Consider the following 21,477-nt stretch of genomic DNA (forward strand, 5'->3'; position numbering starts at 1 on the left):
GTCCCACACATCAATCCATCATGTTTGATATTATCGGCTTCATATCATTGCCTAAATTATTGAAGACAAACAAGGGGAAAAAAGCGAGGGAGTTTTGATGATCAATGGAAATTTTTATTGCAGGAAATAATTATTACAATGAAAATACCAAAGATTATTCTAACACAACAGAGAATTATCAAAAGCATGCATGCAGCTCTACTCTGTGAATGGACGGTCAATAGTTATTAAAAAAACTTCATATTTAGTAAAACCATTACTCTGGTTAGGTTAATAGATAGACAAACAGATGAAAAAACAACATGCTAAAAGTACATCCAAACACCAACTTAACACTCAGAACTTAGCTTGTCAGGTCTCTTACTATATCTTCCTCTCGATTACTTGGATTTGTGTGATTGGACAGAATAAAGTGTGACCCGGGCAATTCAATCGTGAGATAAGCAATTGTTCTCCAGAGCGTTAGTTAGAACCTCTGTTTCCTCTGTCTTAGCTTGAAGATCCTTTTTGATATTTGAATTACATTCCTGGAATCTGAAGCATGTTAGAAGGTGATCATTGACAAGCCCTGCAACTTGCATGAATGAATAAATGACAGTTGGGCCAACACAACGAAAGCCTCTCTGCATCAAATCCTTGCTTATGAGTTCTGATTTTGGCGTCTTAACCGGTACTTGACGTGCATAGCGGAATCCGTTTTTCATTGGCTTATGATTAATGAAGCTCCAGCAGTAGTTGCTGAAGGAACCAAACTCCTGCTGAACCTGCAAAAGAAAGAGAAAATCAAGCGAAAACATATACTCTAGAGGAAAACTTAGCCAGTCGGACGAAAGTGTGAAATCCAAAACTGCTTTTTTCATATTTCTAACTCCCCATACAAAATTCACAAGATTTGTTTGAGGTCGAAGTGTAATGTCACCAGATTGATTGATGCCAAAAGCCCAAGTAGGATAGGACAAGAATTCCAACTTTTCTATTAGTTTGTGAGTGCATATGTAGATTCCAGATTTTACATGTACAGAAAATCTGACAAGATAATCGTGGGACCACTAAATGTCATATTCACAATTAAACACATTTTTTTTTCCTTTTCTTTTTAAAAAATATATGTATAGATTCCGTGGTACTCATACTTGCCATGAGATAAGCACTCTGAATCCATGACAAATCAAGGTTGAAACTGTTGATACCATGAAATGAATTTTATTACCATAAGCATCTGGTTATAAATTTTATTACCTTAAGCATCTGGTTAGCATTTTCAATGACGGCACGAAGCTTTGGTTCAGATAGCAATGTGCCACCACTAGCTTTTAGTGATAGCAACTTCTTATCAGTGAACTTTGCAATAGATGATGGATCAAAATTGTCAAAAAGCTTCCTGCCAAAGGATCCACAGAAAACACCGATTACCATGCAAGAAAACATATTTTACAGAAGTAGTTCAGACTAATGAAGCAACTGAACATGAACATACCTGAATATGTCTCTCTTGTTAAGTATTGTGGGCCAGCTTAGTTCTGCCAATGCTTGTGATAAGACTAGTAGCTCAAATAGTTTCTTATCATCATGAACAGGAACTCCCCATTCTTCATCATGGAAAGAAGTATAAAGTGGGTCTGGTAAAGAAAAGTAAGAAAAAAAAGGGTGAATTACAAGTAGTTAGTGAACTTGGTTTTCCAATAAGACAAAGTGAGTGATGGACCATCTTGGCACCGCAAATATGAAATTATTCAATTTTGATTTTAATAGCATCGGAAACAGAAGATTGCCATGTAAATTTGATTCATCACTAAAATCATAAAAATGAAGAAAAACAGACAGGCGCACACACATTAAAAAGTGGTCCTTTTCTACATTTCTAAAATCATTATGTTAGGGGAGCAAATGGACGCATTTTTTGTTCAATCTTGATTTCATTTCCAAATGGTGCACAGACATCCTCTAATACAAAGCTGTAAGACGTTGAGAAATTAGGCAGCAAAGTTGTTCATTTTATCCCTTCGAAGGCAGAGGTTATTTATTAGACTTCAAATTTTCAGACTTTTGGTATAACTCAGCCAAAGAAATATTATTGAAAAATTGCAGAAACTGTACCAGAATTTGTTATCTAGGTCTTTTCCAAGGTAAGGGCCTCATTTTCTCTCCACCCAGTTCCAAGGTAAGGGCCTTATGTCCTCCCTGAGAGCATATTTAAGTATTCAGATGGAAGCAAATCAAGATCATTAAATTAAAGCTGATCAACCCTGTCTAATCCCAGCTATTTGGGGCCAGAACGAAACATCCTGCTCCGCTATTCTAACGTACTGATGAGTCATATATAACAAAAGTATGGTATAAACAGTATTTCAATTTGTTGTATACCTTGGGTTGCTCTTTTGGCACTTCTTTTTAATATATATACTCTTCTTTATTTATCAAAAACAAAAAAAAAAAAAACAGTATTTCAATTTGTACTATCAGTTGATCTCTGGTAATTCTAGTCAAATTTTTGGTAATATATATGTTCCCTGTAGCTAGTTCATAAATCCAGTCAACACCTTTAACCATTCTCTTACATCATTGCAAGCAAGCATAGCTTCTCTCTCCAGGTTAACAACATATGTTTCACATATATGAAACTTTTTCTCCCATAAACTTGTATCTAGCACCAAGTGCCCATTTCTGCCAGTTACTTAATGTTACATGTTTGCATGAAAGATTATGAAGAAAAGTCATAGAATCAAAATTAAGAAATATCAACCAACTTGACCTCCTGTCAAAGAATCTATGACAACCACTGATTCTTATCCCTCTCAGTATCTTGTCAGTTCAATCATCTTGTCATATATTCATAACAGAAGCTACCCTATCTGAAGCAAGTAGTCCACCTTTCACGTTAAGAAGAAAAAATGTAATGTGTGACATAATTTAGCAGATCAATGACCTGAAGCCCTTGTGCTAGTTATAGTGATAATTTATAAAAGTGTTCACACACAACAAGGATTTTGAGCACAACAATATGTGTGAGTGGATATATTAACATTTCAGATGCACAAGCTCAATGTAACTCCTCATCTCACATTAACCCACTTCAAAATGAAGTTGCTCCAAAAAAAAAATGCTTAAAAATTTTAGCCATATCACTTCAAATTTAAGAGTTCAAAATTCAAGTCCTCTCCTTTTCCATCAATTTCTTAGCAACCAACACAAGATAACAAGGCTTAGCTAAACTTTGAAGTGTGACGTAGAAAATCTTACTCAAGTGTGAACCCACCTCAAATGACCTTTTTGTTACGTAACAAGTTAATTTTTTTTATTTTTTTTATTTATGAATATTTTGATATTAAAGGATTCTTCATAAAACTGTTTTTAATGGAAGATTTAAATCAAAGTAGATTAAAAGTGTGTTTGACAGCATTGTTAGCGAAGTGTATTTTTTGAAAGTATTTTTGGGAGAATTATCTATCTCCAGGAAGTATAACAAGTGATTTTGCGGTTTTTTAAAAGTGTTTTCTAAAGTTTACCAAACCCCTAATTATTCTTTGAAAACGATTTTTGTACATGAAGTGATTTCTAAAATCGTTGCCAAAAGTATTCTTAGAGTATGTTTGGGAATGATTCTAAAAAGTATTTTTAGCATTTCTTATACTGATAAAAATTTTTAAGTATTAGAAATATTAAAAGTGCTTCTTAAAATCACTACCAAATGCGTTCTTATCGTGGTTTCAGGGACTTCGAGCAAAGGAAGTGCCTATATTCCTTTCAATATTTTAATTATAATAATGTTTTTTTTTATAATCTACTCCCCAACAACAAGCAGTGTACACCATTCCTCCATGACAAGAAGTCTTTTATCAAATTGACTCGACATCTTGTTTACATTTTTATTATTTTATTTTTTGATAGGTTTCGCCATCTTGTTTACGTTATATAGTTAACGGCACAATTTTTGTTGGTGAAGGCCGTTTGGCAGTGCTAAATAGCATGTATAACTAAAGACAAAAAGGTGAAGACAGAATTTCAAATTTAGGAGTTCAAAATTCAAGTCGTCTCCTTTTCCATCAATTTCTTAGCAACCAAACCCAAGATAAAACCACTTACCCGAGTTTGGAGTGATCCAATCACACCGCTTCGCCGGAACCTCAACGCCATGAGGAACCACCTTCACAGGCTTCAACCCATTGCGCTTCACTCTCCCCCTAGAATTCACCATTTTTACAGAAGAACCACTTGAAGAAGAATCCGAAGAACACGAGCTCTCAAAAGACAAATTATTCCGGACAACCGCTTCCGGAACCTCCGACGGCTGCTTCCTGTGCTGCTGCGGCTTCTTCAAACCCTCCTTTTTGCGTTTAGCTTCTTCTGAAACCCTAAATCTGTTCCCGCCAGGACCCAGAACCACCCGGCCTTCAGAAAGCGGTTTCGCGGGTGATTGGAGCTTCGTTGCTACAGACATTGCCATTCACACTGTAATGTCCTCAAGTCCCACAGAATATACTAAACATACATGAATCTTTATCCCTATGTCTCAGCAATTCTTGGAACAAGTGACAGAAAAGGAAATGACCATAGAAATGGAGGCTAAAATGGTAACAAAATTGGGGTAGAAAGCGAGGAAAGTTAGGGTTTTTGGGGGCAGCGAAACGAACAGAGGAATGGTAGAGGCGTGGAGAGAGCAGAGAAGACGACGAAAATAACGGACAGAGCTTTTGGAGGTTTAAAACGGAAACTAGTGACCGGCACTGTACCCATTTCAGCCGCTGAAAGTGTTGACGTGTCGGTCAACTTTTACCGTTTTGGTTTTGAAAGGTATGGCAACCTTGGCTTCAATTCCCAATTTGCTACCCAGAATATGGTTTGAAAATTGAAATGGTAAAAGAAAAGGAAAAAAGGGTATAAAAGGTAATAGACGTAATGGCAGGTGGATAAGGAAAAGAGGGGCTTAGGCTAAGGGTCGTAGTCAGTTGGTGGTGTGAATGGAATGACCATAGCTTGGTTGTGAAGTTCCTTAACGTTACGAAAAAGAATCCAAATCCCCACTCACCAAATCAAAGGTGGCCACTGCCCACTCTCACTTCAACGGCTATATCATCTCTTCTCTCCTCTCATCCATCTGCCGCCTCAACCATGGGCCCAAACTTGGATTACAGGCCTCATTCACTCATGGGCCTAAATTCGGTTCAATCAAATTTCCACATGGTGATTTGAAGTGTTTCATAATGAAACCAAGTTCGGACTATTAGGAAGGCTGTCAAGACTCGGGAGTCCTTGGGATTGAGCCACGACACCAGCTAATTATGGAGACGTAGCCATGCAGTTTAAGCATGTACATTTAATGTTGTGCCCAATCCTTGTATTCACTCATTCGAATTCAATTTAATATTTTATAATATTTATAATTTATATTATATATATAATATTTTGTTTATATACTTCAATTAATTTTAAAATAAAAATATCAAATTTAATTATATTATGCGTTATTTTATTTTTCTAAAAAGGTAAATAATTTCTTGTTGTTTAAATGCTATATATATGTTATATATTATTCAAATTTTATTATAAATGCTTAAAAATTAAAACTCAAAAAAGTCATGTGAGTTGGGTACAACATAAACCAACTTAGTGCAATTTGAACAACCATCATAAACCAACTCAAAAGAGTCAAATGCAAAATTAATAAAAATTTGAAAAATATGAATGAATTGATCTTGGGTTAATGATTTTAGGTTAGAGGTTGCATTGAATTAAGATTCAAATTAATTGTATATTAATTTGAATTGAACTCGAATTAAAAGTAAAGCTACTTCAAGCCATACAAATTACACCTTTACCTTTAATCTATTATTAATTCAGTGATCAAAGTGTTTTTAAGTACTCATAAATTATTATTTAATTTATTTAAACTAAATTATTATATAGGTATAATACAACTAATTCCAAATTATTAGTATAATTCTTTTTTTTTTTAAAAAAAGAAGATAAAATTATGTGATTTAAATGAATTATATATAAGTGAGTTTATCAAAACAAAATGATAGTTAGGCAAATTAAAATTGAAAAATCCATTGAAACTTCCATGTATTAGAGTTTATGAACATGAATCTCATATTCAATACAAGGCCCGCTGCCCTTCAGGTTTTATGATTTGTTATTTTAATCTTATTAGTTTCTTTCATCTATTTTTACTCTTATTCAATAACTTAAATTTCATCACATACATTCGGTGATCGAAACAAAGAGTTCAATAAATTTTAATTTGATATCTTAGAATTTTTTGTAGAACTAATAAAGTTAAAATACATCTTCTTTATTAAAATTGAGTTGTTTAAAAAGCAATATAAAATAAAAAGTCCACCATCAATAAGTTTTTTAAATTATCATGAGGAAATTGGTTTATCTTTAATAAATGAAAAGTACTATTTTTTTCATGACTTTATTATTATTATTATTATTATTATTATTATTATTATTATTATTATTATTATTATTATTATTATTATTATTATTCGTGCTTTTCATGCGGGAAATCAAAGTTTGTTGCCATTATTTTTATTTTCTTTTATTGGTTACGTTTTATACAATATTTTTAATTTAATATTTAAATTTCTTATTGCTTAATTTGAAATTCTAAAATAAATGTACAATCAAATAAACATCATTCAATTAACAACAAAATTTTGAATTCACCACTGACAGCAGCCCTTTAGTTTAGCAGTGATCAAGGGTTGAAAGAACCTTAAAGGAAGAAAATACGCCGGTGGTTTTCCAGCAGCCCTTGCCCTTATCATTCTTTGACCATGCTTGGAGGAATTTGCCCACGGCAGAAGAGTCAAGCTTGAAGGTGTATGAGAGGAAATGATGATTTTATTCAATTAATCTAGTGGTAGTGAACAATGGAAAGGGTGTAACAATTAAAAATTCAGCTCGATTCAAACCGTTCTTGGAAAAATTGGCGTGTCTTTATGAATTAAAATCTTGTTTCATAGCCTCTTTTGTGGAACTTGTGTACAGTATTCAAAAGATGGTTCATTTCAATACGGAAGCTTACCCTGTCTCATGCTCATGATTCATTGTCCCAGGACCAAGCCTAAAAGTACAAGCGTGCTAAAAATAGCTAACAGACGAGTCCCTGCTAAAACCCTATCAGAAAGAGAGCTAAAAGACAAGTCCCCTGTTAAAACCACAAGTGCGTTAAAGATAGCTGACAGACAAGTCCCTGTTAAAACCCTATCAGAAAAAGAGCCTGAAAAAACCCAGAAGCAAGCCATGATGGCCTATCAAAACTCAAGACACACAAGTAGAAGAGCTCAAGAAGCATGTAATGGATGAAGCTAGATCTGAAATGCAAGCAAAGACTCTTATGGACTGCATTTATTAAGCTCGGAATCCCCTTCTTAACAATTGTATAGTACCGTTCTCATATCCAACCAACCTTCATAATTGTTGAAAATCGAATAAATCTGATCGATTTTGGTTAAGTTTCTTGATTCGGTTTTCTTGTTTCTTGACTGATAAAATTCGAATTGAAACAAGGCTGATTAAAATGAGAAGGGTGCTTGTTTATCCGTCTAATCGAAAATTAGATGTAAGTAATCGATTAAGTAGAGTTTTTTTGTTAATAAATTATTTTATAGAATGCATTTTGACACGTAATAATTGGATCATGCGATAAAATGTAAATAATCGAGCATAAACAAACGAGATCAAAATACACAATAATACGATAACTAATAAAATATGAAATAATAAAATCTACCGTATAAACTAATAGGAACTTGTTGAATACGCCATGCCATGGCTACATCTCAATATATCAACAAAAAAGCATCCTTCGATGCGGAATCCAAACTCGAGAAGATTTGATGCCGTGCATTGAAAACTGAAATGAATTATTAAAATGTGATCCTTCCAAATGAAACACGCGCACCCATAAACAATACACAAATTATATTGTACAGGAAGTGCAGTTTAAGGTCGTGTAGAACATTTATGAAGCGAAGTTTTAGCATAAAGCCTTAGTGTCACTGTGACCCATCTGAGACAGCTGTCCAAAATTAATTGACAGATAGATCGGACAAGTGCATACTTTGTACCAGATTTCTTACCATTTGCGAAGAGGCTTTTTGTATAGTAGTACAAGGTTTTTCAAATATTTTTGAGAAAACTTTACCATAAAAAATAATTTTAGAATTATCATACTTTAAGATAGTGGTGCAGTCAAATTAAAATACCCCTAAAAAGGGTTAGTTTGTCATGAATAACCAAGCAAGGCTTAGAATTCCCATAGATGGTGACAATAGGAAGTGTATTTTTATTATTATTGCTGAAGATGATCAAAATTTTCAGTGACAATGAAGAGATAGAGTTTGGTGATGCCAGTTGGTTAGGATGACATCGTTCATGGCTAGGTTAGGTACTTTTGACATGAAGGTGATGAGTCAAGAGATTCGTGGAGTATTGACGTGGACGAAATGTTTTAATTTTGACTGGAGGGTGCACGATAATTGGTACTTTTGACTGGAGAGCGAGCTTCACCAACGAGTCAAGTACAGTGATACAGACACCTATGCATCCGTATGTGAATATTTTGTTCTATAAATATAGACGAAATCCAGTCTGTTTGAATACAAAGACAGACATCATTTTCATTAGCCAAGCCCACCAATTTGTCTTCTCTACCGGTGCTGATAAAGAGGCAGGGGCGACTGTGGATCTGCGTTAAGATGGTGGCTGCTGAATCCGGGAGGCCTCATGTTGCACTTCTTCCAAGCCCAGGCATGGGCCATATAATTCCCCTGTTGGAGATGGCCAAACGCTTGGCGCTCCACCATGGCTTCCATGTCAGCTTCATCACCATCACCACCGAAGCTTCAGCTGCCCAGACCCAGCTGCTCCGTTCCCCCAACCTTCCTTCCGGGCTTCACGTCGTCGAACTCCCTCCTGCTGACATGTCTACCATTCTCCATGACGACATGACGATCGTGCAACGGCTATGTCTCATTGTCCAGGAGAGCCTCCCTTATATCAGGTCCGTTCTCAGGGAGAACCCACCCCGAGCTCTCATAGTGGACATATTCTGCACCGATGCTTTCCAGATTGCCAAAGACCTTTCCATTCCCGCTTACTCCTTCTTTACTGCCTCTACGGCTTTGCTTGCCTTGTCTTTGTACCTTCCAACCATGGACCGTGAGATTGAGGGCGAGTACGTGGATCTTCCAAAGCCAGTTCAGGTCCCTGGATGCAACGCTATTCGCACTGAAGACCTACTAGACCAGGTCCGCAACCGGAAGATTGAGGAGTACAAGTGGTACTTGTTAAGCGTCAGCCGGCTGCCCATGGCGGTTGGTATTTTCGTGAACACTTGGGAGGATCTTGAACAGGTGTGGCTACGAGGTCTGAGGGAGAACTCTTTCTTCCAGCAGATACCAATTCCACCGGTTCTTCCAATCGGACCGCTGATCAAAGAGGATGAACCACTGACTGACTTCGACAATGACTGCATTGCGTGGCTAGACAAGAAGCTACCGGACTCCGTTCTATTCATATCACTGGGTAGTGGTGGCACACTGACATCCACACAGCTCACTGAGTTGGCATGGGGCTTAGAACTCAGCCAACAACGATTCATCTTGGTGGTACGCACGCCAAGCGATGCAAGTGCGTCTGGTGAATTTTTCAACGTGGGGAATAATGTAATGAAAGCGGAGGCATATCTGCCCCAAGGGTTCATGGAAAGGACTCAAGAAGTTGGACTGGTGATCCCGTCTTGGGCTCCACAAGTGGCGGTGCTCCGCCACCCCTCCACCGGCGGATTCCTCTCACACTGCGGGTGGAACTCGACCTTGGAAAGCATAAGCCACGGCGTTCCCATGATTGTGTGGCCGCTGTACGCGGAACAAAGGATGAATGCCACGGTGTTGACGGAAGAGGTGGGGGTGGCAGCGCGTCCAGTGGTGGGAGAAGGGAAAAACATAGTGGGACGGGAGGAGATAGAGAGGGTGGTGAGGTTGGTGATGGAAGGTGAAGAGGGGAAAGAGATGAGGCGTAGGGTGCGAGAGCTGCAAAGCAGTGCCCTGGCCACACTGAAACCAGGTGGGCCATCTTTTGAGGCCCTTTCTGAAGTGGCTGGGACCTGGACAACCACCGCTCATTAGTTCGCTGCGACACGTCCCGCATTTAATTTGTTTGCTGTCTCTTTTTATTTATTAATCGTCGCACCAATAATACTACACGGTCTTGGCCTTGAGTAGCAGGTGGGGGCGGGTTGAAGTCTTGAAAGTTGAGATCTGTTGACCACGTTGCCAACACCACACCCCTTGTCATTAATTTAGCCCTTTCCTAAGTTACGTCATGTTTCCGACTTTTATAAATAGGAGAGAAATCACGCTCAGAGTCCTCTCGCACCTCTATTCCTTCTTTTTGTTATTTCTTTTATATTCTAATATAAGTCTCGTAGAAAAATATTTGTGGAAGATTGAAACACCATAACAGCATTCGCAAAAGATTAAAACAAGATAAATCTTATTATAAAAAAATCTTCTTTTTTTTTCTAAGTAAAATTACACTTTTATTTTTATTTAAATACAAAAACATGTGTAAATATTATATAGAAAATATTTCTAATAAAAACATATGGAGAAGTTATGCATATAATTACTAATTTTTTTCAATTATATTATATAACATAAAGTTATATAAATCAAAGTTGTATAACAAAAAACTATATAATAAATATTTTATAGTCTAAAGCTATATACAAACTTATATATTTTTGTTACAATAAAATATATAAAATAGAATGTATAGTTAGAAATTATATAAAAAAAAAATTCATAGTTAGAAGTTATGTAAGCCGTATTTTTTCTATGCTTAAGTTAGAAACTTGAAAACGTTGATATCCTAATTTTGTTTTATTAAAAGTTTTACATAAAATTTTTCATTGGTAGAAACCATGAAAATTTTATGTTGATAATTATTTCATAGTAGGACCTCTGTAGACAATTTCTAAAATTTTATTGTTTAACTAGAAGTTATAAAAATTAACCTTGTTAATCAACAATTCTATAACTAAAAGTTATATAGAGAATTTCTAACTATGATATAACTAGAAGTTATACAAATCTAAATTATTAATCAACAATTACAAAATTTTATATTTAGAAGTTATATAGAAAATATTTCATAACTTAATGTTATGCAAAATTTTCATTTTATCGTCATAAAATTATTCATAGTCAAAACATATAACAAATTTATTCTTTCATTCTTATTATTTATTTAATATTGTTTAATTATTATGTTACTTTCTTGAGTTTTATAATAATTATTTTACTTTATGATAATTGATCGATTTTCTCTATTGTTCAAAATATTAAACCTTTTTACATAACAACTCTAGTAAAAAAAAAAAACCAGATAAAGAGTCGCTACAACTTTTATAGTATTTCAGACATCATTTTAAGGGATTGATTTATGGAATTTGTCAATACTAGAATAAATGGACCACTTTTATTTAAATTATAAAGTAAAAACAACATGTGAATTAACTTTTATAAAGTGAAACTAAGTAGAAGAAACTAAATTAATAACAAAATGAATATTGATTTTTAATTCAATTGATTCAAGTATGGAGCTTTCCACAATCCAACTTAAGATATAAAAATAGAGAAAACAAAAGTTTCTTAAGTCAAGTGATCTGTGGGTTTTGAGATTCTTGACCGCTCGTGATCAACTTGAGCTCTATAACTTGGAATTGTATCCGAAACCTAATTTTTTCTTTTTAAAATAGATTAATAAAATCATCAAATGAATAAGACTGATTATCGGTTTAAGGTTTGACTTTTTAACAATTTCTACTTCATATTGTTTTATTTTAAGACAAATAACGATAAGGAAGACCAAGATAACTAATAATCAATAGTTACCAAGAATCATTAGTATTAGATAATAACCTACCATCTCGTTTCATAAACTAACTCATAAGGAGAGGATAAAAAAATGATAAATTGTAACCCAACCAGTAATTAATCTCATTATTCCAATAATTTACCCATCATTTCTATAACCTTAGGTTTTCATGTTTGAAGCCCCAAGTTAGCCTTTTAGCTTCTTATAGAGTAAAAATTCATAATTCGAATTAAAAGAAACTAAAAACAATATATTCAATAAAGAAGAAAATAAAGAAACCAAAGTTTTTGTCTTATTCCCACAAAAATGCCAACTCCTAGGAAAATCCCTAAACCCTATAATTAAGAAAGTTTATATAATATTATCAATGGCCTAAGATGTGGCACACTCTCATTGACCACTGATTCGAGCCAAAATATGTGAACTAATGGCACATATTCAACATGATTTGTGCACCAAATGACACTTAAATCACCCAAATTGACCTAAATTGATGTTAAGGTCTTAGCTATGAGTTTAACTTGTATTTTAGAGATTTATCTTAGGTTCAAGGGAAAAAAATTATGTAAGTTGAATCACTTTAGATTTTGAAAGATCAAGAAAATATTAAAAGAGGAAATAAGCAAGTCAAAACTCATAGACCATGAGGAAAGGCAAGATGATGATATCATAAGTTTGGGAGATGAGAAATAACCATTAAGGAGTAAGAAAGAAGGCAAGAAAACATGAGAAATGAGACATGAAGCAAGATTTAGCTGTAAGGAAATTTATAACTCAAAATCTGGTGGTAACATATACTCTGAATTTGAGTACAAATTTGGAATACTTTTTTAAGTTCATTTTAGTCACACTATATATCGTTTCAAAGCTCAAGAAGTCAGGAGTCCAACAATTTAAACAATGTACAAATCAAAGCTAAAAATGAAAAAGTTATGGTCATTTGAAGACAACTATGCAAAGCTGAAGGATCATTTCGAAATGATTTTGAAATTCAACATATGAATTTGAAATCCAATTTGAAATGACTCCAATTTTGAATTCACCCACTAACATTTTGATGTTCCGCCTTCTTTACCTCGAGAATTTCATATAGGGCACTTCATCTACCCTAAGTGGGTCTTACACGACTAGAAATCACCATTTTATTAACTTTTTTAGTCATTTTTAGGTAATTATTTTGTAATGAGTGTCCAATGAGAATGTGCTACATGTTAGGTAATTGATGATATTATATAAACTCTCTTAGTTCTAGGATTTAAATATCTTAGATCATCTCTCAAGGAGTTTGACATTGAAAATGGAAGAACATGAGAACTTTGATTTGTTTTTTTTTTTTTTAATTCTTTATTAAATATATTGTTTTTAGTTTCTTTGATTCAAATTATGGATTTTTACCCTATTATGGATTGTGAATGTGACATCACCCCCATGAGAGGCTAAAAAGCCAACTTGGGGCTTGAAACATGAAAACATAATGGCTAGAAACTTATAAGAGTAATAGGTAAATTATTGTAACAATGAAATTGATTATTGGCTGGATTACAATTTATCAATTTTTATCTTATCCTTGTGAGTTAGTTTAGGGAATGATACGCTAGGTTATTACTCGATACTAATAATTCTTGGTAACTATTGATCATTATTTATCATGGTCTTCTCTATCATTATTTGCCCCAAAACAAAGTTATAAGGAGTATGAAGAGTTAAAAAACTAAATTTTAAACTAGTAATCAATCTCATTTATTTGATGGTTTTAGGAATTTGTTTTTAAAAAGGAAAAATTAGGTTTCAAATGCAATTTTGAGTTATATAATTCAAGTTGATCGCTAGCGGCCAAAGATCTCGAAACCTTAAGATCATATTACTTAAAAGACTCTTGTTTTCTTTAGTTTTTATACCCTAAGTTGGATTGTAGAAAAACCCAAACTTGAATAAATCAAATTTAAAATCAATATTTATTTTGTTATTAATTTAATTTATTTTACTTAGTTTCAGTTTATTCACGTATCGTTTTCCACTTCAAGATTCAAACAAAAACAATTCATTTACTTTAGTATTGACAAATCTCATAAGCTAGTCCCTGAGAACGGTACATGGGATACTACAAAAGTTGTAGTAGTTTTTTCTTTTATTTTTCTTAGCTAGAACTACTACGTATTAGGCTTAAGTATTTTGGTAAAATAGAGATTTATAGTCAATCACTATTACAAGGAAAAGTCATAAACAACCTAAAAAGTTTCAAAAATTACGAGTTCTAAATGAGTACAAAGCATTTTGAATTGGATAAAGGCATTTGGAACTCATTTTGACGTGTCTCAGGGCTAAAATTCGATCACTAGTGGCTAAGTTTGAAATTTGGGTGAGTTCTAAGTCAATTTCAAACTCATAAGTGGAAGAAGGAGGTCAAATTTGAAATCGAGGGGTTGAGTTCAAAATGCACAGTGAATTTCAAACTCAACATTTTTTTCTATCAAGTTTGCTTCAAATCCGCATAACTTCCTCGTTTCGACTCTGATTTGCACACTATTTGAAGTCTTAGATTCTTGACTTCTAGATCTTCAAAATGATATACATATCTTGCCGAAATGAACTTTGGGAATTGTTCCAAAATTTGCCTCTAGGTCAGAGTATATGTTGCCACCAGATTTTGAGTTCCAAATTTCCATGCAAACTTGATGATTTTGCTTCATGCCTCATTGTCCATGTTTGTGTGCCTTCTTTCTTACTTCATAATGATCAATCCTCATTTCCTAAACTCATGACATCCTCGCATTGCATTTCCTTAAATTCCATGAGTCTTGACTCACTCAATTTCTCATTTAACCTCTTGATATTTCAAAATCTAAAATGGTTTCAACTTGTACCCTTTTATTCCCTCAAACTTGAGATAAATGTTTGAAATAAAAGTTAAACTTATAGCTAGGGCCTTAACATTGATTTAAGTTAAGTTGGATGATTTTTATGTCATTTGGTGCATAGATCATATTGAATATGTGTCATTGGAGCACATATGTTGACTCTAACAACCGTTTAACATCTTTTCTGATTTAGTCCCCAAAAAAGGTAGATGAAGCTTCTAACTGTATAGATAATCTTTGATTTACATTCTCTAAAAAGTAAAATTTGTACTATCAAACTTCTCCATTCCATGTGTTGAACCATCTTCGCTAACCATCGCTCTCAATTACAAGAAAAAACTATGATACTAGTTGTTAGGATTAAAACACCATAATCCTATTTTCAAAGGGACAATAAACGAATACGAAAAATTAAAATACAAGAACACATAAGATTTATAGTGGTTTACTCTCAATGTGAGAACTACGTCCACTTGCAATCGATGTAGAATTTCACTATGATGAAATGAAAATTACAAGAAAATAAAAAAGGCCTCACCCTCTAGGTTTTCTCTCTACATTTTTTCCATTTCTTTCAATTGCACTCAATCACTCAAAGTCGGCTATCCTAAACATAACAAAATTATGGTAGCCAAATTACATATTTAAAATCCCTAGAAGTACCCTAACTTAAAATGCCTTTATAAAAAATTTCGTCAATTCACATGCAACCCACATCTTGTCTCTACATAGGATTAATCTACATCAAGGCGAACATTGTCAAGAGAATAATTAAGTTTCACACATCTTAACATATTATCACTTCAAATAGTCAATATGTATGATTACGTACTCAGATGACATAGCCCACTAAAAAAAAAAGACATAATTTCATAATAATACAAAAAACATGTAATAATAATATACAAATAAGTGAATTAGTTACTATTAAACACATAATAACAAACCATATAAAGAAAAATGAATCCATAACTGTAGAATAAATAATAATCAACAACACACAATGAGATACAACTAAAATAATGCTATAAACTTAATGTCAAAATCACACATAAAAGTTCAAAACTTAAGCAATATTCTTATTATAAATCTTGGAAAGGATTCTTTATACATTGGATAATAACTTTGAATAGGATGGTGAATGAAAACTTTGATTAATATATTAGTTCCTTTTCTATTTTTTTTCTTCCTTCAAGAGGGAATAATGAGCTTAAAAAGATCTTTAAAGCATAACATAAATACATAGATGCCCGCTATATATGCAAGTAAATGTGATGTGGTAAAGCCTGAAATTTTCAAAATTTATAGAAAATTTTTTCGATTGTCAAATAAAAGATAATCCTTGTATTAAACAAGCTCTCCTCTTTAATGAAGAGTCACACATAATTGAATTTCAATTGAAAAAAGAAAATTATGTATTTATTCTTCATCCTTATCTTCATGATCATTGGTTGTTGAGTCAAGAGTATTCTACTTATAAGTAGATAAGGTATTACAAATGGGAAAATACCAAACTTCTCATGCATGCAAAATTTAGAAGAACTATATATATATATATGGATTAGAACAAATAATTAAAGTGAATCTATTAACCATGGTTAAAATCATCATTTATGATAGTTTCATATAATCAAGATTTTCACAAATACTAAGGTCCTATTTGGTAAGTGTTTTTAAAAACGGTTCAAAAAAATAGTTTTTGAAAAATATTGTACGATGTTTTGTAAAACAAAAGTTTGTTTGAAATCTGAAACGTTTTTAACATGTTTTTAATATTTTTGAAAATAATTTTTATATCTAGGGTTTTATTTTTAATCACCATATTATAATTATTTTTTAAAATAGTTATAAAAAAATAAGTGAAAATAATTAAAAATATTATCTGAAAACATCATGCTTTTTATTATTGAGAACATAAAATAGAAAATAGTTTCCTAGCTGTCCAATGTGTTTTTTAATTTTTAATTTTAATAATTTTAAAAAATAGAAAACCGTTTTCCAAAACAGTTACCAAACTGAACCTAAAATTTTTAAAAAGAGAAGCTTATGACAAAAATTCCGATTGGTAAGACCACAATTTTGGCCTAGGGCTTGCCTTGTAAGGCCTTTCCAAGACCTTGAAAACTCCATCCAAATTGGAAGTCCCAAAACACCGTGGAACACACATGGATTAGGAAATATTGGTATGATTGTGTATATTTACCAAAACTCAAAATCCTAAATTTAACTTATTGTGCAATATTTGGGAGACGACACAAGACACATAGAACTCTTGTAAACAAAATAGAAATCAGTTCTCCCAATCCAAGTGCTTTGCAACTATAACCTTAAAATATATGGAATAACAACCCAAGAAACCCTACAAAATCATATTCCTTTAAGAAACTCAAGGAAATACACGGCACTAATAAAACTTTATCACATTTTTTTTAAATCTTAATTGAACTTTTCTTTTGAGTTTACTTTTATGGAAGACTCCATGTAAATTTTAAAAGGGAAGGGCGGTTTCCAATAATTTAAAAATATATATATATAAAATAACTTCAACTTTTATAAATAAGATTTATCTATACCAATTTAAAAATATTTTAAAATACATATATTTTTTTAATTATCTACTAAAACGACATTTTACTTGTCAAGTTAATAACATAATTGACAATTTATTTATTTTTTATCATGATAAATTTCAGATTAATAAAATAAGAAATTTTAAAAATATAATTAAAGCTAAAAAAACTTTATAACTAAAAATATAAAAATAAAATATTAACTTTCGCTTCACTAAATCACATTAGTAGAAAATGTAGATTCGAGAAAAAGTAGGAAATATAATAGAAGTCAATATTTTATCTTTTTTAATTTTAAAGTTTTTTGGTTTTAATTGTATTTAATTTTTAATTTTTAAATATATTAGTTTCAATTGTATTTTTAATTTTTAAAATTTCTTATTTTATTGTTGATGTCAACTATCAAAATTTTTATTCAATTTTATTTTTAAAAAACGATAGAATAGATTTATATAATATAACATATAAAATCATTATTAATTAGAGAATGAAAAAAAAATTATTTATCACTTAAGGATGTTGGATAATTTTTGTAAAATAATTTATATCTCATGTGTCATAATAAAAAAAATTATAATATATTTATTAGTAAGATAATTTTATTAAATTAAAATAATAAATTAATTTTTTGATAATTTTATTTAATATTATCAAATAAAATGACATTTTAAGAAATAAACATATGATTTATAAAAACATATATATATTTTAAAATATTTTTAAATGATTGAAAATAAAATTGATTTGTAAAAATTGAGGTTGTTTTTTTAAAATTAGCCAGTAAAAAATCGCTTTGTAAAATTATTTTTTATGAATTTAATTTTTTTTTAAATTACAATATCCATGCAAAAAGCCAAGGATGAGGTGGGATTTAGAATTTTGGAGGTGAGAGATGCGGGCATACGGAGGTAGCAAGACAAAGAATTCAGATTCAGTTGGCGGGCCGCGTCATGGGTAAGGCAAGTGCACGCATTACGGTCACATCCAACGTATCACAGGTCGATTTTCTTGTCTCCCACTCACGGGCCGCCTTCCCGAGTCCATTCCAATCTTCATCCCTTAAATTTTGTTTTCCAGAACCCATAGCAGCCGCCTTCGTGTCTGCAATCTGCATAACCTAATGCATGGGTTTGACCAATAAGGATAGAATGCCTACCACCACGACGTCGTTTGGTACGATGGATTGCTTGACAAGTTGGGTTTTTCCATTTGCAAATTTCGGCGCTCTACACACCTGCCAATTTCTGTACCTCAACCTCAATGGAAACCAAAGCTCCGTCTAATCTCGCTTCTTCGCAAAACCCTAAATCCTCAACTACAAAATCAGTAAGCAATGACAGAGACTACTTGAACCACCTGGAAGCTTACCTCGCAAAGAGAGATGGAGTCGACAAGCTTCTAAAGATCTCCAGGTACGCCACCAAGATCATCCTCGCTTCCTCGCTCCTCCCCGAAACCTTGACCCTAAATCGCCGACTCAAGAGCTTTGAGTCCAGCGTCGGTGTGAGTCGCAAAGCCTTCAGACTAGGCAAATTCGTTCAAGATTTGAACGCATTAAGAAACTCGTGTTTCGATTCGAAAGAAGATGTGATCCTCTCCATCATTGCCTACGGAGGCGAGGGTTTGTACATGTTTGTCGAACAGTTCGTGTGGTTTGTTAAATCGGGTTTGATCGACGCCAAGCACTCGCGTAATTTGCAGAAGATCAGTGCTTGGGCTGGGTTCGTTGGGCACATAGGGAGTATCTCGTTGAAAATTAGGGATTTGAAGCGGATCAATGAAGACGAGTCGCGCTTGCTGTCGACCATCGAGATTTCGATTTCCCGAGGACTTAAGTACGACGAGGAAGCGAAAAATATTCAAAAATTGAAAGAGAAAAGGTTGATGAAGAGGCTGTCAATTGTTCAAGATTTGGCCGACGGGTTAATGGCGTTGGCGGATATTCGGGACGGAAAGGGGCGGCTTTCAGGGCCGCTTCTGATGTCATCTGCTGGGCTTTTATCTGCACTTATTAGTGCTCATAAGAATTGGCTGTCTTGCTGACACTAATTATGGTTTGACAAGGTATGATTCTTTCGCCCTGTGTCTTTCTTATTGAATTATAAATTCAGTCTGGCTAGTGTATTCAAACTATTTAGTAGAGAGAGCAAGCGAGAGCTCTCCTACTGTCAGTGTAGGAGATAGAATGTGAACCCACAAAATTTTATTCTCTTCCGTTTGTTATACTTCTAAAGAGGAATAAAATCATACACAAGCAGTGGTTCAAATATAACTTTGTTTGTCAATATGTTTGTGACTCTCATTGGTATACTCTCATTTATCTTTGCTATAAATGGAGAGTTCTAGGTTTCTTTATGGGCAACTCATGTTCACACTCAATCCATTATAGTAATTATATCAATGTCAATCTTTCTGAATTTTAATGTACTTCTGGGTGTCCGTAGCAGATATACTAAGAGTGAATGGTCCTTTGTTTAAGGCCCTACTGGTTTTGAAGACCTTGAGGATTAGACCATTTCACAAAATAGGTGAGATAGAACTGGGCTATATAGTTTATAACAAGATGAATTCGAGTATTGGGGAGGATACAACAATAAATTAGCTTTCAAGAAAGTCCAATTCAATGTGCGATGAGCCATGCCAAGGTCAAGCTTGAGGTTTATGACTCATTTGTGATATCCAAGTTGGATGTATATGATATCTAATTTAATAAGGAACTGACAATGACATCTTTTAAAGGCATGAAGGACTATTAGTCTAAAATGGATAATATCTAGATGTTGGGAGTATGCCATTACAAATGGTATTATAATTGAGCCAATCCGATGTGGGTCTATGTTTATTGGGACCACGAGGCATTTTGCCTATTTGACATGATGTTATGTTTGCAGGGAACACATTGATTCCTTTTACCTATGTAGACGACTTTTAAAGCCATGGGAGTATTGGCAATTAGGCTCAAAACATGCCAATATCTACATGGAAGTGCATCTGGTGCATTTTTCAACGTGGGGAATAATGTAATGAAAGCGGAGGCATATCTGCCCCAAGGGTTCATGGAAAGGACTCAAGAAGTTGGACTGGTGATCCTGTCTTGGGCTCCACAAGTGGCGGTGCTCCGCCACCCCTTCACCGACGGATTCCTCTCACATTGCGGGTGGAACTCGACCTTGGAAAGCATAAGCCACGGTGTTCCCATGATTGCGTGGCCGTTGTACGCGGAACCAAGGATGAATGCCACGATGTTGACGGAAGAGGTGGGGGTGGCAGCACGTCCAGTGGTGGGAGAAGGGAAAAACGTATTGGAACGAGAGGAGATAGAGAGGGTGGTGAGGTTGGTGATGGAAGGTGAAGAGGGGAAAGAGATGAGGCGTAGGGTACGAGAGCTGCAAAGCAGTGCCCTGGCCACACTGAAACCAGGTGGACTATCTTTTGAGTCCCTTTCTGAAGTGGCTGAGACCTGGACAACCACCGCACTTTTCTCAATAGTACGGTAATTTAAAAAAATTATTCTTAAATTATTGTAATAAAAGAAGTTATTAAAAATATATGGTAGTTTTTGCTACTTAGAAGAGAGGGTGAACGGATAAATTTTTTTTTAAACCAAAATCGTCTTTTGAAAAGATGATTTTATTTCCATTAAAAAAATTTAATATTCTTTTTAAAAAATCCCAAATTAAAAAAAAAATCCCCAAGAAGAGGCGATTTCCCATTAAAAAATTTAATATTTTTTTTATAAAAAAAATCCAAATTAAAAAAAAAAAAAAAAATCCTCAAGAGGAACTGGTCTCTTCAAGAGACGAGTTCCCATGAAAAAAAATCCCAAATTAAAAAAAAAAAAAAATCCTCAAGGTAACTCGTTTCTTCAAGAGACGAGTTCCCATGAAAAAAAATTAATATTTAAAAAAAATCCTAAATTAAAAAAAATATATATCCTTAAGGGAATTTGTCTCTTGAAGAAACGTTCCCATGAAAAAAAAATAATATTTTTATAAAAAATAATATTTAAAAAAAAAATAATTTTTTTTAAAAAAAAAATCCCAAATATAGAGAAAATAAAAACCCTCAAGGGAACCATGAAAAAAAATTAATATTTTTTTTAAAAAAAATCTCAAATATAAAAAAAACTATGTCACTCCACTACGTGGAAACAGATA

At 33.4% G+C, this 21,477-nt stretch overlaps 4 protein-coding genes across 4 annotated transcripts; 3 read left to right on the forward strand and 1 right to left on the reverse strand.

Moving 5' to 3' along the window:
- Window positions 1-175: 175 nt before the first annotated feature.
- Window positions 176-4,792, reverse strand: LOC117907034 (DNA-3-methyladenine glycosylase 1). Its single transcript, XM_034820368.1, has 4 exons — window positions 4,084-4,792; window positions 1,478-1,619; window positions 1,240-1,381; window positions 176-764 (listed from the first exon to the last, which is right to left on the reverse strand). Exons 1-4 carry the CDS (start codon window positions 4,442-4,444, stop codon window positions 429-431), a joined length of 981 nt encoding a protein of 326 aa, XP_034676259.1. The 5' UTR covers window positions 4,445-4,792; the 3' UTR covers window positions 176-428.
- A 3,864-nt stretch (window positions 4,793-8,656) lies between these two features.
- Window positions 8,657-10,470, forward strand: LOC117906107 (anthocyanidin 3-O-glucosyltransferase 5-like). The gene has a single exon (XM_034819057.1). It carries the CDS (start codon window positions 8,709-8,711, stop codon window positions 10,137-10,139), a length of 1,431 nt encoding a protein of 476 aa, XP_034674948.1. The 5' UTR covers window positions 8,657-8,708; the 3' UTR covers window positions 10,140-10,470.
- A 7,875-nt stretch (window positions 10,471-18,345) lies between these two features.
- Window positions 18,346-20,297, forward strand: LOC117906108 (peroxisomal membrane protein 11A-like). Its single transcript, XM_034819058.1, has 2 exons — window positions 18,346-19,384; window positions 20,212-20,297. The coding sequence occupies exon 1, from the start codon at window positions 18,581-18,583 to the stop codon at window positions 19,361-19,363; it is 783 nt and encodes a 260-aa protein (XP_034674949.1). The 5' UTR covers window positions 18,346-18,580; the 3' UTR covers window positions 19,364-19,384; window positions 20,212-20,297.
- LOC117905395 (anthocyanidin 3-O-glucosyltransferase 5-like) lies at window positions 20,257-20,817 on the forward strand. The gene has a single exon (XM_034818324.1). The coding sequence runs from the start codon at window positions 20,257-20,259 to the stop codon at window positions 20,815-20,817; it is 561 nt and encodes a 186-aa protein (XP_034674215.1).
- The last annotated feature ends 660 nt before the right edge of the window (window positions 20,818-21,477 follow it).

The sequence above is a fragment of the Vitis riparia genome, chromosome 18 (genome assembly GCF_004353265.1).
Source record: "Vitis riparia cultivar Riparia Gloire de Montpellier isolate 1030 chromosome 18, EGFV_Vit.rip_1.0, whole genome shotgun sequence".
Taxonomy (NCBI): Eukaryota; Viridiplantae; Streptophyta; class Magnoliopsida; order Vitales; family Vitaceae; genus Vitis; species Vitis riparia.